We start from the raw sequence: 24,498 nt of genomic DNA, 5'->3' as shown, positions 1-24,498 counted from the left end.
ACAAAGCACAACGCGATTTTGAAAAAAAAGCACAACGCGAACTTCAAAAAAAAAGAACAACGCAAATTTTAGGGAAAAAAGCACAACGCAAATTTTAGAAAAAAAGCACAACGCGATTTTTTTTTTAAAAAAAGCACAACGGGAATTTTGGAAAAAAAGCACAATGTGATTTTTAAAAAAAAAGCCCAACGCAAACTTTGAAAAAAAAGCACAACGCGAACTTCAAAAAAAAGGCACAACAAAATTTTGAAAAAAAAGCACCACACCATTTTGGAAAAAAAGCATAACGCGATTTTGAAAAAAAAAGCACCACGAGATTTAAAAAAAAAGCACAACGCGATTTTAAAAAAAAAGCACAACGCGAATTTTGAAAAAAAAGCACAACGTGATTTTTAAAAAAAAGCGCAACGCGAACTTTGAAAAAAAAAGCACAACGCGAACTTCAAAAATCAAGGCACAACAAAATTTTGAAAAAAAGCACCACACCATTTTGGAAAAAAAGCATAACGCGATTTTGAAAAAAAAACACGAGATTTAAAAAAAAAGCACAACGCGATTTTGAAAAAAAAAGCACAACGTGAACTTCAAAAAGAATCACAACGCAATTTCGAAAAAAAGCACCACACAATTTCGAAAAAAAAGCACAACGCGATTTTGAAAAAAAAGCACAACGCGAACTTCAAAATAAAGAAACAATGCGAATTTTAGAAAAAAAGCACAACGCGTTTTCGAAAAAAAGCACCACGCAATTTCAGAAAAAGAAGCACAACGCGAACTTTGAAAAAAAACACAATGCAAATTTTAGGAATTGAAAAGCACTAGATTTCGAAAAAAAAGCACAACACAATTTTTAAAAAAAAGCACAACGCGATTTTAAAAAAGAAGCGCAACGTGAACTTTGAAAAAAAAGCACAATGTGATTTTAAAAAAAAACAACTCGATTTTGAAAAAAAAAGCACAACGCGATTTTAAAAAAGAAGCGCAACGCGAACTTTGAAAAAAAAAGCACAACGTGATTTTTAAAAAAAACTCGATTTTGAAAAAAAAGCACAACGTGATTTCAAAAAAAAGCACAACACGATTTTGAAAAAAAAAGCACAACGCGATTCCGAATACACTATGCTATGCTATTCTGAAAGCTCCGGAGCACAACGCGATATATCAGGAAAGCATAAGCACTGCAGTACTGAGAGATTGAGAGAACCTCTTGGGAGCACAGCAAAATCACAAATGACTGGAGGTTTTGATTCTGAAAGGGTAACCACCTGCTTTCAGCATCTACGTGTGTAAATGAAACACCTGCAGGTGTTTCACAAATGACTGGTGGGTTTTCATTCCGAAAGGGTAACCACCTGCTTTCGGCATCTAGTCTAAAATTGAACAATGGGAAAGATAACACTGTAGATAAGAATATTTTAGGACCCCTGCAGTGTTACATTTTAAAACCGATGTCGGCTTCCCTTTTGATACCTTTCTCATTGTTCAATTTTGAAAATTTAAAGTCGGCTTCGCTTTTGTCGGCTTCCCTTTTGATATGGCCCTTTTCCCTTTTTTTATTCTTTTTTTGGTACAAATTTTCGTAATTAATTGCAATTACTCAAGAAGCTAATTGAGTAATTGCAATTATAATTACGACATTCCCTCCCTCAAGTTATGCCTCACCTACCTACGAAAGATTCAAAAAAATCGGCCCATTCCTCTAAGAGAACATTCGAGCCAAAGAATTTTTCAACTTTCGGAACGAAACCAATAGTGTGCTACGCACACTAAAAAGAAAAAAAATTACCCGGTCTAAATAGAGAGATAGGAATTGTTGTTTTAGGCCTTTGAGTAGAAGGCATACTGACAGAATGTGAAATTAGTATTAGGGGTTGGATGTTACGAGAAAGAGAGAGAGAGAAAAAAAAAGAAGAGAAGAAATTAATTTACTCTATGGGAATGTAGATGATTTCAGGTATTTGGAGTGCATACTGTCATGTTGTTTTTTTTTCTTTCGATTTTTTTTCTAGAATTGAAGCTATAGGGTTGTAATGGGGGTGGGGGGTCGTTTCATATATATTGTAGGTTGGTAGGTAGTTTTTAATATTTATAAATACGAATTGATAGAGTGTTGGTTAATTTACGAATGACCATAGAGTAGATTTATTAAAAATATTCGCGTAATATTGATTCCAGCCCACAAATATGCTCGGTATTAAATGCCATAAGCTTGAAAAAATAATCCACTATGCGAATGCCTGCCCAACCCCGATCGACCAACCAACCCTTCGTATTAATAGGGATGATTGAGTGCTAATAAACAGTCTATATACCTATTTGCACATCGGAAAAGGATTTTGTGTTGCTGGAGAGCCTATACGACCGATGACCCATGTTGCTTATTATAATATATATTTTTTTAATACGTTCGAATGGATATGGGTTGGTGTGTGTTTTTTTTGCTCTATCGTAGCTGTATACCTGTATATCTCTATGTGGAAAAATTATTAACTTTTAACGATTTTTTAATTAAAATTCTTCTATACGAGTGTGTTCTTCGGGGGTTTATATTTTTTTGTGGCTATGTTACCTGTGTTGATGGAGTTTTTAACTGAGTGTGCGAGGCTTGGGAGGGAGGAAGGGAGGGGAGGAAGGGAGGGGAGGAAGTGAAGTAACGGTTTGCAAGAAAAACGATAAAAATAGCCCACTGTAAATCTAAATTTTTCTGCTGAAAGTTAAGTTTTATTTACGTTTCCTAGTTAGAACAGAATTTCTCGATTCCGTATAAATGGTTGTGCAATTTCATTTCTTCCCCAATATTTTTGAAATTTGAAGCTAGAACCTGATTTGTTCAATTTTAAGGTGAATTTTTGTAACTGAGGAAAACGCAAGTCTACCTCTCTGCTGGTCCTCGTTTTCTACGATTGATGGAAACAATTTGTTGTAACCAAATTCCCCATTTCTGAGTCAGAATTCTTCTGGATAATCCTAATTTCAAGAAAAAACCTCGCCTGATCCCTTAAACTGTTATGTTCCATTTTTTATGAAGTTTCCTCATTTGAAAAAAAAAATTAGATGAATCGAAGTCAGTGAACAGTTTTTGAAAATGTCTCATTTAAATAGTCAGAATTAACCCCTTTCTCCAAAAAGAACTTCCCTCAGCTTTCCAAACATATTGATCGCCTTGCAAATTGAATACCCCCCCCCCCTCCAACAAATAGGAAAAAGTAAAGAAAACTTAAATTTGGACTGAATGGAAATTTTTTGAAAATTTTCATTTCATAGTCAAAACTTTGTTATTTAAAAAAAAATATCTCTTTTTCCCAGGGAGGGGGGGAGGGAATGAGCACCATGCAATAGCATCAAAATAAAGCTTGGGGGCCAGGAGAGAAATTTTCTTAAAAAGAAGGATTATTTAGATGAATTTCGAGGTAAAAAAAATTTTTTTAGATAAAGTGGATCAGGGTGTCTAACGGTTGTGAAAGTAATGAAAAATTCATAAATTTGGCTCGAAACACACTTTAAAAAAATTTTTAAACCCCATAAAATGAAAAAAAAACAAAAAAAATATGAACAATTTGTTCAAAAAGTCGGAAAAATCAAAAAACTGAAATACTTACTTTGCCTAAAAATTAAAAAAAAAATTCCTCATGATTTCAAGTCATGTAATTGGGGGGGGGGGTATTTTCTTGCGGTAAAAATTTGAAAAATAGGTCATAAAAAAGTAATTTCTTGTCTGGGAGTTTTGTTAGATACCCTGTGAATTTTTTCATTTTTTCAACTGGTTGAAGGGGTCTCTTCGCGTAATTAAATTTTAAGTTGAAGGGTTGAAATTTTCAGTAATTTTTGAAAATAAAAGGTTGAAAAAAAAATCGAAAAAAAGGTCACCTCAAGAGCCAGCCTAGCTTTTACCAGTATGTACGTTCTAGTCTAGCTGAACATTTTTTGAATTGCTGTATTCTACCTACCCCTTTATCCTTCTCCTTTTTCGCCTATTATTTTGCAATTAATTTTACGTTTTCTTAAAAATTGAGCTGATTTGTTGGATTGAAAGAATTGTTGAAATCGAAGCAAAATCAGTTTCGTGTTTGAACCCGATTTCATCAACAATTGGAAAAAAGGCTGTTCCAAAAAAAAAAAAAAAAAAACAATTCAAAGAAGCGAATTTTTCTAGGGCTATTTGAATTTGAATTTTCCTTTCAGTTCCTTGTTCTTATCAATTTTTCGATTTAATTCTGGAAAAAAGTTACTTGAAGTGATCTTAAAATGAAATGCATTTTTTTTTGTGATCAAAATGTGATTCCATGTTTTAGCTCTAAAAAATTCTTCATAATATGAAATTTCAAAAATTGATCAGATATTGCTAAAATATCAATATTTTTAATCAATTCTGTCCTCAAAAGCAAATTTTTAACTTGATCATCTCTTCAAAGCTGTTGTGCTTGAAAAGTAGGTATCATTTATTCACATTTCGTAAAATTACGATGAAAAATTATTCATGGAAAATTGCATTTTAAAAAGCACAATACATCCACTTATTCGACGGAGCAGGTTTTTATGATAGTTTTCCCTTTTTAGTGGTTCCAAAAATCTTCATTTTATTTCAATCATGTAATTTTTTTGAAAAATTTCAAAGCTCATTAGATGAGGGGAAATCTTAATCCATAGATTTATGAAATTGAAAAGATCATAATTAGATCCCTCCCCTCTTCCAGCCATCAATTTTCACCCAAATTCAGGCGAAAAATTCGAAAAAAATTCGATCACCTTCATTTCCAATTTTCCCCCAAAAAAGTCATCACTTTTCCAAGTGTCTTTTAGAAAACTTTGTTTCCAAAATCAATTTCGACAACTTGGAGTGAGCCACTCTACCTTCAACACCCCTCCAAATCCAGATCTCCATACAGGTCGTCAACCCCTGCTTCGTAATCTCTTTCAAACACCCTACAGCTTTATAATTGGAAAGAAAGCCACACATTGAAGACCTCCGAAAAAAGCTGAAACACTCGTTAATGAGATTCGTTAATAGAATCGCTCGAAATGGATTCTCCACATTATATTATACGACGACATATGAAGATACGAATAACTTCTCGACGCGACGACGAAGGTGGCAGGGCGTAAAAAAAATATGTAATTTTACCTCCTATCCTTAGCGTCATGCACTGGGAAAATTTGTCTATATGGGAAACGTTCAGCTCGTCGGCAGACAGAAGGAAAAAGGTGCAGGTAAAAGGTGTAGTACTATGCGGTATAACCTTACGCGTCGTTGCTTTTGCGGAAAATTACACTTCGTTTCTCGAGTCGCGGTAATTCGACTTTTGTATACGTTATTCGTCGCCTTAATTACGTGCGACTTTACGTTCTCATTCTCAATTTTCGAGTCTAATACGTTTTCCACATAAACACGAATATACGAGTAAGCAGTACTACACAATCGTATTATCGCGATATATCAAATTATCGCCTATTTTTCTTTTCTTATCCCCCTTACAACATTACATTTTTATTATGATTGCGTATTATCGAGTCACGGCTTCCGAATTAAATTCGAATATCATCGATGGAAAAAAAATTTCGGGCTCGTTAAAAGCGTTTTATATAGTCTTTTACAAGGTATTAAAACCATGCTGGGGTAAAATATCAGCAAACGTCTTATGTGTATTGGTTCCTAAAGGCTACACAGACGTGTACTGTACGAGTACTTTTGGCCGAGTAATGTAAAGACCTTATCTACCAAAATTTTATTACTCCAGGGAATGCGGAGAGTAGGCCGAATGAGCTACGTAACCGGCAACCAGCCCCCATCAATATCGATTAATAAAAATAAACGACAGACTATAAACTTCTTACCGACTCATTTATTTTAATTAACCACCTTCTTATACTCCGCTGTCTAATTGTAATAAGAGAGTCTCCTCTGTACTGTCTAATAAAATTCCAAACATTATGTTCCTATACTCGACTTACTTACTTATATAGGTATCGTATACCATACCATAATCAACCATAATACTGACCAGTGACCATAGAGAAAATTCAATCGATACTGCCTCCACTTCTACCCCCTAATTTTATTTACCTACTCGTGTTCAGTTGAGTTTGTGGTGAAAGTGAAGGTAGGTACGCAACTAGTCGTGGTATATGGAGTATGGTATATAGTATATGGTATGTAAAATACACGCACATGCATTCGAATATTACGCAAATTTTGTCCGACGATAACGTCCTTAACCTTTTGTAATCGTCAATCTCGTAATAAATTATGTATTTATCGTCGATCTCTTAATAAATTATTGTACGAGTGTAACCGCAAGTTGCTTACAACACAAAATCGCCGCACCGAAATAGAACTGGAAAAAATTATTTAGGGTTGGTTTTCGTAAAAAGATTGAATTTTGAACAAAAAAAATGGTGGAGATTGAAAGCAGGTTGCCTATAATATTAAAATCTCCGAATCAAAATGCAAAATTTTTCGTCGGAGATTTTCAAAATTTCCTGCAAGTGCAGTATTTCTCAGATACTGGTTATTCCCTTTCTGAGAAAATTCATTTTTCAGGTCGGGGAATATTTTTTAGACCAGAACCCTCCGCCCCTCGTCACCTCAAAAATGCCTTATTCTCAGCAGATGAGAATGTTTAAAGACGCCGAATCAGTGTCGCCATTTTTATTCAAAACTTTGAAACCAATTAACAAATGCAAAACTTTCAGGATTTGTTGAACTCCCCGTAAATTGGGCAGACACTTCATCGATTATTTAAATGATTGAAAAGAAAATTAAACAACTTTTTTTTGGGGGGGGGGGGGTGTTTTTAATTACCAGATTATTACACCCTTCGTAAGGAGGCTTATATGGAATTCGCCATGTTTATAAGTTATGTTTTTTGATTAAGGTGATGAATTTTAAATCTATAAAATAATGTTTTTTTTTCAAAAATTTCGATTATGTATAAAAAAACCACGAAGTTGCTAAAAAAAATTTGGCAAGATCATGAACTTTTCAAAAACAAAGTCACTTTTTTCGTTTCAAAAGTTGGAAAAAAATGAACTTTATTTTCTGTAAGTACCAAGAATTTATTTGACGAAATAAAAGCGATAATAACGGAAAGTGAACTGTGAAAGTGCATTGGAAAATGAAATGAAATAAAGTGTTCCTATCAATGAACTCCTCACATTATCTTTTCTGTCCTTTCCTTTTCTCTCCTGCCAAAATTTCATTCACGAGGAAGAAAATTTTTCAAAAAACCCAAAAATTTGAATTTCTATCTTGAAAATTTTTTCAGATAGGTATCTACGTGTTTAAACTACTTTGGAAAAGTGAGCTGCCCTCGATATAAAATTATAAATTATTGGTGCACTACGAGAAATTTCCAGTAAGGTTCCCTCTCTCACCCTGTCCTGATTGCCAAAAACCAAGAATTTGGTAATTAGGTCATCATTTCTGAATGAATGAATGATGAACTTAAATTGATATGTATCTCTTTATGTTGGACTTGAACTTATCGATGTAAAATCTGAAAATTATTATAGAAATGAAAAAAAACTACGAGAGAGGGGGATTAGGTTCCTAATTAGAGTAATTTCCAATTATGCTCGGAAGAAATAACCCCCCCCCCCCCCCCACAGTTGTCGTAGGTTTTTATGAAACAAAAAAAATTCCTGAATTGTTGCCTGGAGCTCTCTTCCTCTCTCCCCCCTCAAAAAATTATTGATTTTTTTTGCAAAAATCCTAATTTATGTATCAGAATTATTCTGAAGCCCTATATTTTTAGAGCCCTCCAAAATTGTGGGAAAAAAGCGAGTAAATTTTTCAAATATTTCTATTGTCTGCGTCAGAATTCTTTTTTGTGATGCCCATTCAAAAAAAATAATTCTGTGATCCCTAAGTTGTTTTTTCCTCCCTAGGGAGCCCCTCCCAACCACACGTTGAAAAAAAATCAAAAAATTTAATTAAAAAATTTGTCAACGATTTTTAATTTTTGTCTCGAAATGGTTCTAAATATTGAATGAAATGAAGTAAGTTTTTTAACTCCCTTTTTAGGGGAGAGGAGAGGAGAGGTTTTTTCCAAATGAAAAACTATTCAGAAGAATTTTCACAAGAAAAATTCGTATTTTTTTTCTTTTTCATTTTCTCGATTCTTTTGTTTTTGCGAGTAGAAAATCTGCACTAGATTAATACAGTTCTTCTTGAAAAAAAGGTTATTCAGAAAAATTCATCTCGCAGATGAATTAAAAAGTTTTAATGGCAATTTGTTTATTATATTTTTTTTTGTATTTTTTTCAACTTCTGAGAGGACCCAGCTTTAGGACATATTTTTTGAACTTGAATGAAAATTCAAAAAATAGAGAATTATAGAATTATCAATTTACCACACCTATTTTTTTTTCAAGTCCTGGGAGAGGGCTTTAACATACATTTTTCTCTCTCTAGAGATAAAATCCAAAAATAAAGAATTGTTTTCTCATAAAACCCAAAAACCTGAAGTGATGGAAGCTTAAAAAAGCAAAATTTTAAAATCAGGACCACCCTAAGGTTTAAAAATCATGTCGAAGTCCTGTTTTCAGCTTCGTAATCCCTGTTTTTCGTATTAAGTTTTAATTTCTCTTGCATTTTCGTTTTAATACATCTGATTGTTTTTTTTTTCAAGTTTTTTAATTTCCTCCATTCCTCTCCCTCGCCCCAATCCCTCGTTTTTGTGTCAAATAGAAATGAGAATTTTTTTTTTTTGGTGTTTATAATTACAAGATTATTACACCCTACGTAAGATTATATTAAATTTGTCAGGTTGTGTTTTTTAACAAGAGTAATAAATTTTTCCATTTCGGAGGGGTTGTCAGGGATGGAGAGAGAGTGTTCATCTATTTGGAAAGCTAATCGATCTTGGTGTAATTGGGGACAATAGAAAAGTAGGCGTTCAACAGATATAGGTTCAGATGAGCAAAATTGACATGAGGGCTTGGGGGCTTTTAGGTAAAGATGGTTATGTGTAATTTTGGTGTGTCCAATTCTCAGTCTTGTCAAGATAACTTTTTCAAGTCTATTTAAGTGGGATAGGTTTTTCCAAGGATGAACTGATTTTTTATGTTGAAAGAGCTTGTTGGTTGTTTGTTGGGACCAGAAATTTTGCCAATTCATGTATATACGTATTTTGAGTGAGAAAAGATTTGATGTCGTCAGCTGTGATGATGGTAAGGGGGAAAGAGTAGTTGCAGATTTTGCATAAGTATCAACAGCTTCGTTTCCAGTGATTCCAATGTGGCTGGGAACATACATAAACTATGAGTAAATTGTAAAAGAACTATTTTGTGTGTGTTCAAAAATGAGTTTTGAAACATTCTGTCCTTTCTTCTCTTTCCTTTGCTACTCCCATTTTCAAAATTACAAATATTTGTTCCAAAATTGATATTATATGTTTAAAAAAATGAATTTTTGAAAAATTGATTTGTGACTTGGACTACGGCTTATTGTGTCGAAAATAGTCTGAGTTTATTCCAATCTTTCTCTACTTTCTCACGAATTATTGGCAAATTTTACTATTTTAAGAAATTATACATAAATAAGATTCCGTACCTAATCTTCATTTTTTTCTTTGCCATATTTGTCAAGATTCGGAATTATATTTTAAAATACCAATATTCCGGGTTTTTGAATTTTTAAAAACCATCCTGTATATTTTAAAATTTTCAAAATGTATCTAATGTATTTGTTTTTTTCTATGTTTTAGGTAAGTGCCAATTTACGTCAGCTTTGCAAACCCATCGAGAAGAATCGTGGATTCTGAAGAAGAATGCAGTGATGCAAGTATGAAGTCATAATTATCATAAATTGTGAGAAATTAACTCACTCCCTCGCTCTTCCTCCTGTGCCTCAAAAATGAAAAGAACGATTTTTCAAAACTTTCACAAAAACCATCCTCCTTCCCACCCCCTCTCAATAAAGCTACAAATGATCAATAATACGCGTTTATCGAAACAAAATAGGTGAAAATCTGCTCTCGTATGCACTTCTACCGTACCTACCTACTATATATTTTAATCGTCAAACGAAATATTTTTTTCACAAATCGTTACCTACAAAAAAAAACCTATACGCTAGTAAACTCATATGTACGTGTCAAACGAACATTATAAATCTAAGAAAATGTACACGAAGCCCAGAGTTTTTCTTTCAGCGTGAAGGAAAAAGTCGCATACGAGGGTAAAATTTATACTCGAGAAAAAAAAATTTCTCAACGCGTTTATAGCGGTCGACGACGACGGGTCGACATCGAAATAGACACTCTTCTGAAAAGATACCCACTTGAAAAAAAAAAAAAAAAAAGGGTTGGCGAAGAAGGGAAAAAAAGAAGAAATCTGTCGTGATTTAGCGTATAACGTCCGTATTATAAAATTCTCTTTTTTTTTTCTTAGCTAGGTACGTATCTATGGGGTATAAATTTCACGTAGCTTATGGTTTTTGGTAAACTTATAGCTTGATCAGAATTCAGCATCTTGTGCATTTTGTTGGTGCGACCTATCAGAGTGCATTGATGACTAATACACGTACATGCCATAAAGGAAGTGAAAATGTACACTGTGTGTTTAAAGTAACTACCGGGTTATTTTATATATTTTTTTCACTTCTGTGTGTATCGTTTATGGGTAAAAAGCACCACCACACAACTAGAGCATGCAAACCCGAAGCCAAAGTGTATCTGTACTGTATAGTATATCGTGTACAGTCGGCGGTGAAATTTTAATATAAGTATGGTCGGTAAATACACATAACCAAAATGACTACTTAAAACAGAAATCGCAATTTAAAACGTATCACAGTGGAAATATTATTTTTCATGCGCTATATTAAAAACTCCCCCGACATGTTGCCTTCGCCTTGTGCAGTTCGCAACATCGCCCATCAAACATCGACTAACACAGCCAACAGGGCAGTACACGCTTCGGCTGAAGGGTAATAAAATCCGTTATGACGCGTTTTTAATATCCAGCTCCAGCTTCCAGCATCCAACGTCGAGTCTCGAACATCCCTTCTGCTGCGTTTCGCTGGTTTTTTTTTCTCCTCCCTGCTCCGGTCTCTCCGTCTATCCTACCGGTTTCGGTGTTTATCGTCGACCGCGACCCTTGCTTCGTCTATGCTGGTCCGGTGATCTCAATATCACATCAGTTAGTTTGTTGCAGTGCTTCGACGTGTTTGTGTATGATGGTCATGGTGTTGTTTCGTATGCCGAGAATATTAACGTGGTTAAATAAATTATTATGCGAGCCGGAATCTTTGCTTGGGTTTATGTTACTCTTATTATTGTGATTGTGATCAGTGTTAGTGATTAGTGATTAGTGATCAGTGTTTACGCAGATGTCATAAATTTATTAACTATACCATTATGGATTGGACCGGAGCAGACGGTTTTTCATTCTATCTAGTCTTTAAATTATTCCTCGTCGCTGGTATGTTGCTGTTTCAGTGATTGATATTTCTGTGTGTGTTTGATTTGCACGTGTTTTGTGTGTTATGTAATGTGTGGGTGTTTATTTGGGGGGAGGGGAGGGGGTTCGTGTGTGGAGGGAAAGGTGACCTGAATTTTGGATTCTCTGATAAGAATAAATTGAAAGGGAAAAAGGAACTTTCCTAGAAAAAAAATATTTTCAATGTTGTATTTTTTCTAAGTTTTTGTAACTGATTCAAAAAATTGAAAAAAATTTAAAACATCAGTAAGCCTGATTTTGAATTTAAAAAAAAAAATATTTTATCAATTTTCCAGCAAATCAATCGATGAAAAAGTTACGTTTTCGTACAAAAACTAGATTGTGCAACATCAAAAAAAAAAATAAAATAAAAAATAAATAATGGTAAATGTGGAAAAAATACTGAATTTCGTTTAAAAATTCATTTTGACTATTTTTTTTAAAAACAACGTCGAAGATACTTGGTGTGAAATTAACATTTCTTTTCCAAAAAGTGCTGAACTTACTTACAAAATAAAGTGACATTTTCGTAAAACTTGATAAATTTTAAAAAGTTGATTAAAAATATTGCAAAAGATCATTAAATTTGACGCTTTTTCAGTTTTTTATAGAACTAGATTACTTTTGATTTTTTTTTTTTTAATAAGTTTGTGACATTTCAACGATTTTGGTGAACATTTGAATAATATTCGCGATTAAGTATTTTATTGATTTTTTTCAATGCCGAGATATTATACAAAAATTATCATCAATAATTGTAAAAACAAATTGAGGAAATGTGCCAAAACTTGATCATCGTAATAAATATCTCGAGTGACGTCAGAAGCTGATAGTAAATAGTGGTCAACATTTGGCACACCCCCCCCCCCTTCCCTCGCTCACTCCCTCACTTCTGCCAAATAAAGTGCACTTTTCCTTTTTTGATAACAATTTTGTTCGATAATTTTCTTAGTTCAACTTTTTCCAATATTATGAAATTTTACCTACTAATTCCAATTTTGTGTTTTATTCTGTTTAATAATTTTCTAAAATTAATTAAAATCAATTTTACAGCACTTTATGTATTTTAATTATCAATTTTATTATTTTTTTCAAACATTTTTTTATATTTTTTGAATTTTTGATTTTTTTGAAAAAATAATTCTGATAAGAAAACGGAGAAACATCATTTTGGATTTAAAAAAAAATACCTTATTACTTCAATTTTTTTAATTAATTTTTCTTCATCAACGTGCCTTTTCTGTAGCAAAAGTCAAAAAACAATTCTGATTTGTTTTTTTAAAAAAAAAAAAAAAAAAAAAAAAAAAAAAATGGGATAAAAGTTTTACGCGTTTTAAAAGGTCAAAGATCACGACTGAACTATTTTTTTTAAAAATTATTTCGAATTTTTTAATGAACAATTGAACATATTTTAAATTTTAAAAAAATAGAAAATAATTTTGAATTAAAAAAATATATTTTGTCAATCAAAACGATTTACTTAGTTTGGTTTAAATTTTTACAGCTTTTGGGTTCGTTTCTATTGAATTTGTAGGTACAAATTTAATCCTACATTTGAAGTAATTCAATATTACATTTTTTTGACATTTTTATAGGTACCATTTAAAAATTTTTAAAACTAATTTGAATTATTTTTCACGAAATTTTATCAATATTTATTGAATTTTCGAAAATGTTTAGGTAATTTGAACGATTTTTGTACAGTTATTTTGGTGTATTTTTCAAAATATTTTCGTACGATAATTTTTAATAACGATTTTTAATTATGTAATTCTTACCACTTGAGTTTTATCAACCAATTTGAACGATGTTTTTTAATCCTCTGAACACACTTTTCTTTCACTCTCCGAAGTTTAAAAAAGGGGGAAAATCCAGCGTAATTTCAACTCATTTCTTATGTTTATTAATGCTTTCATTTTGAAACTTTTATTGCGTTGCTGTAAAATTTATCAAGTTTTAATCATTTATTTAAAAAAAAAAAAATTCAAACAATTTTGATTCATTAATGTTTTAAAGCGTTTTATTTTTTCCAAATATTCGATTATGATTACCTTCTATTTTGACTGTTTATTTCACATTTTTATTTCGGTGAGTTTTTTTTTTAATTTGATAATTTTGTTTGAAGCAGTTTTGATCCAGTTTTCATTCATTTCCATTTATAATCGTACAAGCGTTTTAACAAATTTTTATAAATAATTTGAATTATTTTTCGACACAATTTTACGAGATTTTCATTACATTATTCAACGATTTCTACGCTTCTTTGATAGGGTGTGCAAAAGATAGTGAAAATAGTGAATTAAGTCCAAAGCTCAAGAAGAAGTGGCAAAAAGTGTGAAAAACCCCAATAACTACCTAACAAATTATTTTTTTTTAAATTCGAGAAAATGGTCCATTTTTATTAAAAATTTGCCAATTTGTCGCGGATTGACAGCACTTGAATTTGTTGAACAATTTTTTTCAACCCACTGAGCACACTTTTCTTCCATTCTGTGAAGTTCGAAAAATGGGGGCGGGGGATCCAGCGTAATTTCAACTCATTTCTTATGTTTAATGCTTTCATTTTGAAACTTTTGTCGCGTTTTCTTTCGTAAAATTTATCGAGTTTCAACCATTTATAAAAAAAAAATAATTCGAACAATTTTTGATTCATTTTTTACTATTTTTATTGTAATTTTACGCAACTTACGCTGATTTTTTCTAATGAACTTAGAATTTTGTAACGTTTCAAAGCGTTTTATTTTTTTCAAATTTTTTATTATGATTACTAGGTATTTTTGACTGTTCATTTCACATTTTTATTTCCGTGATTTTTTTTTCTGTTTTTTTTTTCTTCAATTTCACAAATTTATTGATTTGATTATCAAAATTCCAATTTTTTTACACCTCAAACTCAAAAACACGCACGAAAATTTGAAAATTCATCCCCCAGTAGAAAATTCATTCGATATAATTTTTCCAAAAAACCACTTCATCGTTACCTCAGCAAAGGGTTGAAAATCGACTAGTAATTTTTCGATATTATTCGTAGAACTATAGCTAGGAAGGTACAACGAGTAGTCAAACTATTAATCCTCGGTGTGTTTGTGGTTGCATATGTAACGATAATAATACATAGTACGGGGTACATAATCATCTAATACTCGCCAATGTTTTAACCCTCTATCGTTGTTAATTGGATTAAGTATGAAATTTATATTCGATTAACCTCCCTGGTACATTTATACATACAACATTGTTGTACACTCGTATACAAGTGTGTGGTATACGTACTTTTCGCTACATAAACGTTTCACGAGCCGTTACCTACGTTATAGTTGTTGTTGTTTTTATTCGCCATCGTCGTCGTCGTCGCGGTTGTCGTAGTTGTGTATACTGAATTTGGCATCATGAAGAGGGTAAAAATAAAAAATGCTACAAACAACACTCTTGTCGTGAAAACAGTACATGGCGTAGCGTAGTTCAAGATAAAAAAAAAAACCGCACCCTAATTTTTTTTCACCTTTCGCGTTCCATCGAAATGATAAATGGTATCAAAGAGTCAAGGTGTACCTTAATGCGCTGGCAACTGGGTTACAACTGTCATCGATATAAAGCCGGCGAGCTTTTCGTATTGAATAATGAAAATTACATCTGTAAACGACGTTAATTTCGTATATTTGCCTGCGTAATCGCGACTAAAGGTATATCTACGTAGAGAATTGTTGAGGTGTTTTCGTTCATTTCTTTCTTTCACTTTCCAATAGGTATACGCGTCGAGTGTCGAGTTCGACGAAAATCATGACACGTTAGACAGCCCGAAGGCTGCAGGATGAAAAAAAAGCAACTTTAAACGAGCAAAACGATAAATTTTTTTTCGATTTCACGTAGAAGAAATCTGGCTACGGGTGGAATATGGTTCCAGAGGCGGTTAAATCTTCCATCTATATAGCAAACCAGTCAAATTAACGACGCTAGTGCCTTCGCCGCCATTTAAATCGCATTAAAAAAAAGCATCTCTCTTTCATATTACACCAGAGACATGCACACGAGCCGCGTAAACTAGACAGAGACAGACAGGCAGAGTGCAGAAAAAAGCCATTATTGAAATTCATAGTAATCCGGCGTACGAAGCTGCGACCCCACAAAATCGCAAAAACTTTATAGGTGTACCATCAATCCCTCAACGCGAGGAGGATTAACAAAGGGGTAAACTGCCATTAATGGAATTCGCAGATAAGATGTTTTCTTCAAATGGTAGTCACCTCGACCTCCCCACTCCACACACACCGAATGCACTTTCAACTTGATCGTCAACTTAACCCCAAACCCTCACTATTTAGAAACATTTAAACTGCCAACACGCAGTTCTCTTTCTTTCTGCACCAAGACTCGTATAGGAAGTACTGTACCTCGAAACTCCAAACCTGAAAGCAAACCAGCCACATAATGGCCAAGCGAAGGCAATTGATACATCTAAACGTATTCTTTCCACGTAATAGAAACATTTTTACCCTCTTATAGTCATCCCCCCACATTCCACGACATTTTTTCCTTCGCAATTTACAAGCTCACTTTCTGTAATATATATTTCAAATCAGATCCATTTCCCTGGACTTGGCTTATACGAGTACGTTAGCTCTGTATTCGGCTCGTAAATCGAAAAACGATCAAATTCCCCAAGAAGAACCTGCATCGCGACACATGGCACAGCTGTGCACCTGTAACCGCGAAAGCTTACCACATAGAATCGGGTTAATTTTCGATACCAGTCTCTCGATCGTATGGGTTTGGGTTTTCCCTAGATGAACCTCCCCCTTTATCCCCCTTGCCTTTTTGAAAACACGATTGAAGAATGTAATATACGAGCATTCGTACCGATGAAGTGTTAATTTGCGCACGTGCCCTTTGTATTCGCGATGAAAAATAGTCGCGTTGAACCCGTTCGCTAGTTCTCGATGGAGAAGATGCGATTTTTTAAAATTATTTCCCAAATGGTTTACTCTTATCAATTTTTTTCCATACGTGAAACGTGTGTAATTTTTCCACACAGAGGTGGCTGAACTGAATTCAAAATGGTGGAAGAGAGTAAGGATGGCGATGTTTTAATTTTATCACTACACGAGAATCGATGTGTACAGATAAAGGGGAGGGAAGCAGAGGGGGAGATATTACGACCAAAATGGATATTTGTTTTCATGTTTTATTCTGTCAGCGAAGGGAAGAGAGAAGAGCGCTGAGAGCTCGTTAGAATTTTATAAATAAATTGAAAAAAAAGTTTTTCAAAAATTGTACACAAATTGCAGAAAAAAACCTATAAAAAATTTCAGAAAAAAATCTCAAAACGTATAGGTAATAAAATTGTGTAAAACATTTTAAAAAATTGGCAATAACAATTTTTAAACACTGCATCCAATGGATCCTAAAAAATCACTTTAATTCTACAAAATTTTCCAAACAATTTTCACCTGTCTTTGCCATGGTTCGAAAAGCAAAGTAACACTAATTTTTGCAGGCTTTAAATCAGATTTTTATCCTCTTCTCAGGAGTCTGGCTTTTCGATTTTTTTTTTCTTGCCTTACTTATCAAATGATGCATTTTTTTAAAAAAAATTAAAAAATATTTTGACCTATCAAAAGCGATAATTTTTTGAAAAAATTGGTTTGAAAAGCAAAATAGAGCTCATTTTTGAATGTTTCAAGTGAAATTTCGGTCTGGGGCATCTCTTCCTTCTCCCGGCGCGGCGGGGCCTTGTTTTTCGTCTATTTCCTGTTAAAATTTCCAAAAAGTGATAATAAGTACATACTTTTTTATTATTATTTTTTAAAAATATTGAAATTTGTAATTAGGTATTATTCTTTTCTTCCAGAATCAGAATTGGTTGGAGAATCAAAATAGCACTGATTTTTGGATTCTCATAATCCAATTTCAGTTCGAGGAGGGGGGGGGGGGTAGGATGACTCGTTTCCTCCTGGCTTTAGTCTATTTTTGGCTAACATTTCTCAAAAGTTGACGTTGTACTCTTTTCATCACTTTTATCAAACGTTGAATTTTTTCATTAGGTACTTGTATTTATTCTTTCCTTACAGAATTTCAAATTTTTTCCTCCTCCTCTGTGACGACAATGAAGAATTGAAAGAAAAATCTAAATAAATTTTTAACGTGGAAAAACGAAAAATTTTTGGATAGCAAAATTTAATAACGCTTATTTTTTATGTTTCGAATTAAACTGAGTTTAAACCCCCATTGAGCTACTAGCCCTTACAATTATTTTATTTCGATTAATCCTTAGGCCTACTGGTATTTTCAAATTGTTCTTAAATCGTAATAAATCACTAGTAATATTACGTTACCTTAATGCCAAATCCGAATATGTCCATACAAAAAAGTACGATTTTACGCATCACTGATAAGGTTCGGATATGTTCTGAGGGGTTCGCTGAGTTCTGATTGAACATCGGTCAGCTTCGTGCATCTTTTGTGGTGCACTTTTACTGCACTCGGATGCAAATTTTTCAATTCAGGGCATCCCAGAGTCTTATCAGTGACGCAAAAAGACGATTTTTTTTTTTGAATGGACATACTCGGATTTGGCACTAAGGTAACGATTATTTCATCGATCCTGTGTATTTATTTGGTATTTTTGAATGACTCTGTGCAATGTGCATAATAGGGTTGCTGTTTTTATTGTACATATCACTCTACCTACTTCCAGCTATCCAGGGCATGGTAATTATTCCTTCCCTAAGGAATAATTATTGACTAAATCACCATACAGAAGAATTATAATAATTTCTCTTTTTCCCAATAATCCCAAAACCAACTCTATCAAATGGATGCTAAAAATACCCCTACCAATTCCTTAACCCTCAAAATAACCCATGCACAACATTAATTAGGTAATCGCCACATTGAAAAAAAATATTCAGCAGGCATATTCGAGACAAAATTTAATTAACGTATTTATTAAGAAATTAACTCGAAACCTCGCGAACGTGAAATTCGAATAAGGTAAAAATAAAAAGAAAAGCGTAGGTTGTATTTTCCATTTCTTCTAAAAGAATTACAACTATTTAACAATTTTGCAAACATGAAAAAAATCGGTAAAAAAAATTAAATTAAAATCCGAGTAAAGAATAAAAAATGAGAGAAAAAAAATAACACAAAGTTTTTCTCAACTATTGCGAAAAAATATCGAGAAATATTTTTAGAAAAGAAAGATGAAAAAAATACCCGCTTCTAGCAATTTGACGAAGAGTCGGTGTAAATTTCAAGCATTCCGTTAAATTATTTCAATTTTTTATACAAACTTATTTCGCAATTAAAAAATTAATTGAGCTTCGAGTCAAAGGGTATAATATCAAGACGTTCTTTTTGCAGTTTTATTTCAGATATGAGCTCGTATTTCTCTGTTAGACTGCCTATCAAAAATCTTGTATCGTTTTCGTTCTTTTTCGCCGGAATAACATTCGTAATCCTTTCATTTCCTTTATGAAAACCTGCCAGTGAGAATTTCCACGTTTTTCAAAAAGTTTCATTTGTAAGTTAACTACGATACCAAAGCTTTATACTTTTTATCGTTATTATGTATAGAAAATACGCGAATAAGATCGTCTGTCTGCAGTTGTACGCGTTTCTGACGATGAGCTTTTGCCTGTGTAAGTAAGCTGCTCGTAGTAGGCATATAGGGGTATTGGTTCGAGTAGGATATTTTTTTTTTTTTTAGCCTTTATTAACGTATTTTTCCAAAAGACCAAAGAAAATTGATTAATTGGCATGTACCCGTGAACATAATTTTGAAAAACTCCCTCCAGCTCCCCCACCTGTCTTTTTGGCATTATTTCCATACTATGGTGTTTTGTAAGTACGGTTTCTTTCGCAATTGCGAGATTTTTTTACGAACATTTGATCTCATATTGCGTTCAATTTGAAGTATACATATGTAGGTAGGTATGTACTTATTTACTTTTGAAATGATAAATAAATTAATAGCACGACGAAATACGCTGGTATGGTATAAGTAAATTGCTGCAAGCCAAACGTACCGTATCGCTCGTCCGCGAATCACACGAGGACGAAATTTTTCGCCATATTTACTCGCACACGACACGAAAACAGTTTAGCATTTGGTTTGAAAATTGTACCATATTCGTCGCTCAGTTTGGCTGCGTCGAAGACGAACGCGAAAATCCCGGAAGGGGAATTTTTATATTACCGTCGCGTCGTTTGGCTCGGTCGCCGTCGTTTTTGAAGTGACCAAAAATTTGCATATGAAATTTGAAATTCCATCTTCGTATATATAAACGTATACATAATTTAAACGTTGATGTGTACAAGGTGGAGTGAGGCGAACCATGGAAATATACGCTTAGAATATTATTCGACGCGCCAGCTTCAATGTAGACCAAAAAAAATATATATATATGAGATTCGGGAAGAACCTGGCGTCGTGAGAGGGGGGAAGAGTTGAAAAAAAATGGTAAACAGATATCAACATTTACGTCGGCAGGTACGTATTATGTAGTACGAATGTAAATAAAAATCAACTCGTGAAAACTTTTTTATACCTTTAAAACGGATCGTATTTCTCCAGCAGCGAAAAGAAAAGTGGTACTGGAAATGCTCATATAGTCGTAAAACGAACAAATTAAACAAACGTGGCGAGAATTCCGAAAAAGACAGGTGAACTGGAGAAAAAATGAGTCGAAATGCGAGTAATACACGTGTATTAAATAGATTAGGTAGTAGGTACCTATCTCTGTCCTTTTAATTCTACCTGAATCGGCTTTTGGTGCTAGTTGGTCTCAGAAGCTGATTTATTGAACAAGAAAGTGCAGATTGGGTTATTTTTTTCCCTTGGTGTTCGCATTTTTGAAGAAAATTAATACAAAATATCATTGCCTTTTAATTCATCAATTTGGATCCCTCTAAATTGATAAAAACTTCTTCACCCCCCCCCCCCCCCCTCCTTAAAGAAAGCTCTTGGCAAAAAATTTCGAATTTTTTTCTCGATTTGATATGGAATGATTCTGAAAGAACAGAATAAAAATCAAAGGATTTCGATTTTCAAACTTTGAGAAAATTAATGAAAAAAATAAGTGCGACTTTTCGAAAATTTTAGTAAAAAACAGACAAAAGACAAAAATCTGGAGAAGAGAAGAAAGCACCGAACATTTAAGGCACATATCACATTTTTGGAAATTTTTTTAATGCCTCCGAAGTCCGAATTTAAAAAAAAAATTGAAAAATTAAAATTTTATCTTGAATTATGAATTAAAACAGGTAGATTAGCCTCTCAGTTCTCTGGATTGATTCGGAGAGCAAACTGAGTGCCAGTGACTCAATGCGGGTTTAAACTCAGTTCAACTTAAACTGGGTTTAAATGCGAATAAAAATTGTTGGCTATTTTTAGCATACCTAAATTTGTATTGATACGTCACTTTAACGTGATTCGAGTTTGTTCACAGAACAGTTAACCTTTAACTCTGGTTTAAACCCCAATTGTGCATGGCCTACTAAAATGAAAAAAAAAATGGAAAATATATCCAAAAATTAACCAAATTTCAACTCAAACAGAGCAAACGAACATCTAACTCAATCTCGAACACAAATACCAAAATATTCTCTCTCACCCAGGTAGACAATTCATTTCATTTGTCAAAAAAACCCTCCTCCTCTCTCTGCCTTCTAATTACATCCGTCACTTGGCAGGTTACAACAAAAAAATACCAACCCTTTGACCACACAGGCCCACATCCCACTTCATTTCGCAATTCGATTCGGTGTCTCGGTTGTCAATTCACTTTACACAGCTACGCAGCAATGTAACAATAAAACATACATGAAATCCACCTCATCTGTCGTACCTACTCGAGGTGTACTTGGGTTCGACTCGTATATACGATTATTCCGCGACACGATTTAGGGATTAATTTTGAGCCCGTCGTATAGACATAATTTCCATAACTCATGTCATTTCGCTGGTCCGCCATTCAAACCACGTGTATACGATATTTGTTCAACAGTATGTTTTTTTCATTTAAAGAAGAAAAAAAAACTTCGGCTTCTCTCTGACAAACGCCTGCGTACATGCCAACGTTCTCGGTAGAAAAATACAAAAAAAAAACCCTTTCCTTATACATTATACGAGGAACGTGAACAGGTTAATGAGCGAGAAACGTGACTTAGGAGTACAAGAATCACGACAGAGAGACAGAGACATAGGCATATACCTAGACGAGCGAGGCGTTTTGTAAACTACGAGCGAGTATAGAGTATAAGTACACATACACTCCTATATCTTCTGTAGACTTCAGCTTCGTGGCTGTTGTGGCTGTTTTAGAATAACATTTCCTTTATAAAAACTACCATACACAGAAAGACTAGAAGAGAAGGTAAAAAGCACGTCAACTACATACTAATAAGCTGCCCACCTGTTCGGTGTTCTTCGCGTATCGCGTTTTAAAACTCTGACAGGTGATTAGTTTCGACAAACAAACGGAGACATTTTCCCCCTTGTATCCTTGCTCTTCTGAGTTTTGTTTTAATTTCAACTTTTATGGTCTTTTTTTTTTCAACGTGGAGTTAGAAGAGGAGTCGGGTCTGTTTGTAATTTATTGGATGGAAGAAAACTAGAAAGAAAAGGTAAATGCAGTATGCTGTATTGTGTAGGAGAGGAAGAGGACTTGGTTGGTGAAGTTAAAGAGAGATTGGATATTGTTTTTGAGACTACGTATTTTCGTGTTGATGTGGAAAAAATGTTGGTGACTTATTTTTCCCGGATTGAAATGTCAGATTTTTGGGGATCTGATGAAACAACTTTATAGTCATTTTGTGACTTATTAAAAAATTGTTTTTAAAACTCTGATTTTTAGTTGATTATTTTTATTTCATTTTTTTTTTAATATGTAGGTATATTGTTTGTAATTTAGCGAGATATTTTAATTTTGGATCGGAAAATTTAATTTTCAGAAAAAAGTTGATTGAGATTATCGATGATTGAATGACTTTTTTTTTTGGTATTGTACATAGTTAGGAATTTTATGATGACTTTATCGATATTCGAAGAAAATTTAATTTTTTTGACGTTTACTTTGTCAAAACAAATACCCCGCCCCCTCCCCAATGGCTAAAAAGTCTATACTTAATGGATCAATGAAACCAGTCATTAATTTTTAGAATAGGTATCTCCTGAAAATAATTTTTATGTTTTCTGGAGAAAATTTTCTGTTTTGAAAAAAGGTTATGTTATTTATTTTCTCGAAGTAAAATCTTTATTAAGGCAAAAATCAAAGGCTCATTAATCACGAAGAACTCAAAAATATTTAAAATTGATGTAGAAAGCAAAAAATTGGTTCTTATCTTACTTTTGACTCATCGAATCGATTGATATTGAATTTGAGTTAGGATATTTGGAATTTCTATAATTTTGAAATAGTTGGCTTTAAAAAAACCGAAATAAAATTCAGCCCCTATAAACTTGTATGTAGATTCCGTCTATATGCTCCTTTTGATCGCTTCAAGTATAGTTTTTCGAAGTGTTTGGTTCTGCTGATTGAATTCAAAATTTTTTCCTGTAATTTTTTTGATAAAAAAATTTAAAAACTCATTTTTTACGAAAAACTTGGAATTTTCAAAATTTAGGGGAAAAGTTGAAAGTTGGCTCTTGCTCTATTTTTGATCTCCCTACTTGCTTTTTTTTGGAAACTGAAAAAATTTTAAAGTCTTTTGAAGGCATTAGAAAATACGCAAAATAGCCCCAATCGATTCTGGAGATGCCAAAGTCTGTTTTTGCTGATTGAATTCAAAATTTTATCTTGCAATTTTTCTAATAAGAAAAATTTAAAAACTCATTTTCTACGAGAAACTTAAATTCAAAATTTATGTTCCTCTCCTCTGCCGTACCCTCCATTTTTCTCCTTTCTTCCTTCACTAGGTATATATTTCTCTCAAAGCTTCGATCGATCAGTTCATAGGTTGAAAAAAATGTGTTTTTCTCTCTTCTTCGAACAAACTCGTATTTTTTTTCATTTTTCATTTTTCATTTTTTTAAAGCAAAAAAACAACTTTGGAAAAAAAATGATTCATAAAAAGAAGATTGTAGCATGGAAATGATTAAATTGATGTCGTCGGTCGAAGAAAAAAAACGACTGAACTTATCTATCCATAAAGAGAGAATCGAACCGGTAATACTCGTTCGGTATATCGGTTCGTTCGAAAGATGGAAATGATTTTACCCTATTTGGATTTCCATTTCCAGTTGCACTAGACTCGATGGACCATGTTGCCAAATGTATCGACTCGAATTTATTATAACACCTGCTTTTGCGTGTGTATCGTTTTCAAATGGTGCAGATGTTATTCGATTCGAGTCAAATATTGGGCTCGAGCATGGTACACGACAAATTATCGATATATTTTTCTATTCGCGTAATCGCAGGTACAAAAGAAACACAGGTATAAGGTAGATTTCGAGTCGATTTAATTTCTCGTACCTGCGGCTGCTGTAGCTGTAGAGTGTAGGTACTCGTGAGGATCTCCAGATGAGCGAATAATCTGATTATATCGATCGATCATGTCGAGATCTCGAATAATGGGCCAATGGCGCGGGTATTAAAATAATAGACTCGATCGAGTGGCGTGTTTTTTTTCCCTCACTCGTACAATGTGGAATACTGGAATAAAATAACCACAAAACGACAGATAGATACTCGAAAGTTTAACTTACAAGAGGATATATAAAGTTTAGCGAGCGAGTTTTTAATCAACCCGAATCGAATCACATTGTGCACACATACGGTTTAAAAGTTTTTCAAAAAGAGACATACACACAGAGAGGGAGACAGAGAGAGAGAGAGAGGTTAAAATGTATAGAAAACGATAGGTACCATAGTAGGTATAAGTGTACGTGAAACGATACAAGTTTTATGGTTGAAAATGCTGCGAGAATTTTCTATTAAATTATGCAAAAACAATTTAGCCGGAAATCGAATAACGATACGATAGCGAAACGAATATTTGAATAAACATTCTCGTATTTTATGCAGTCGAAAAGCTTTTACCTGTCATTCGAGGTGCTGG

At 33.4% G+C, this 24,498-nt stretch overlaps 1 protein-coding gene across 5 annotated transcripts in view; it reads left to right on the top strand.

Moving 5' to 3' along the window:
* ed (echinoid) overlaps positions 1 to 24,498 on the top strand; it is a 271,443-nt gene that overhangs the window by 204,847 nt on the left and 42,098 nt on the right. For 3 of the 5 annotated variants that reach the window (XM_065359123.1, XM_065359121.1, XM_065359120.1), the window contains exon 1: positions 11,101 to 11,421. The exons of 1 other annotated variant lie outside the window; for it this stretch is intronic. In XM_065359123.1, the coding sequence (XP_065215195.1) occupies positions 11,358 to 11,421 (64 nt within the window). In that variant the 5' untranslated portion in view covers positions 11,101 to 11,357. Of the gene's footprint in view, positions 1 to 11,099; positions 11,422 to 24,498 lie in introns of those variants that run through there. One more of the 5 variants, XM_065359122.1, reaches the window with a different exon arrangement.

The sequence above is a fragment of the Planococcus citri genome, chromosome 3 (assembly GCF_950023065.1).
Source record: "Planococcus citri chromosome 3, ihPlaCitr1.1, whole genome shotgun sequence".
Lineage (NCBI taxonomy): Eukaryota > Metazoa > Arthropoda > Insecta > Hemiptera > Pseudococcidae > Planococcus > Planococcus citri.
Note: the sequence above shows the minus strand (reverse complement) of the source record. Positions and strands in the feature narration are given on the sequence as shown.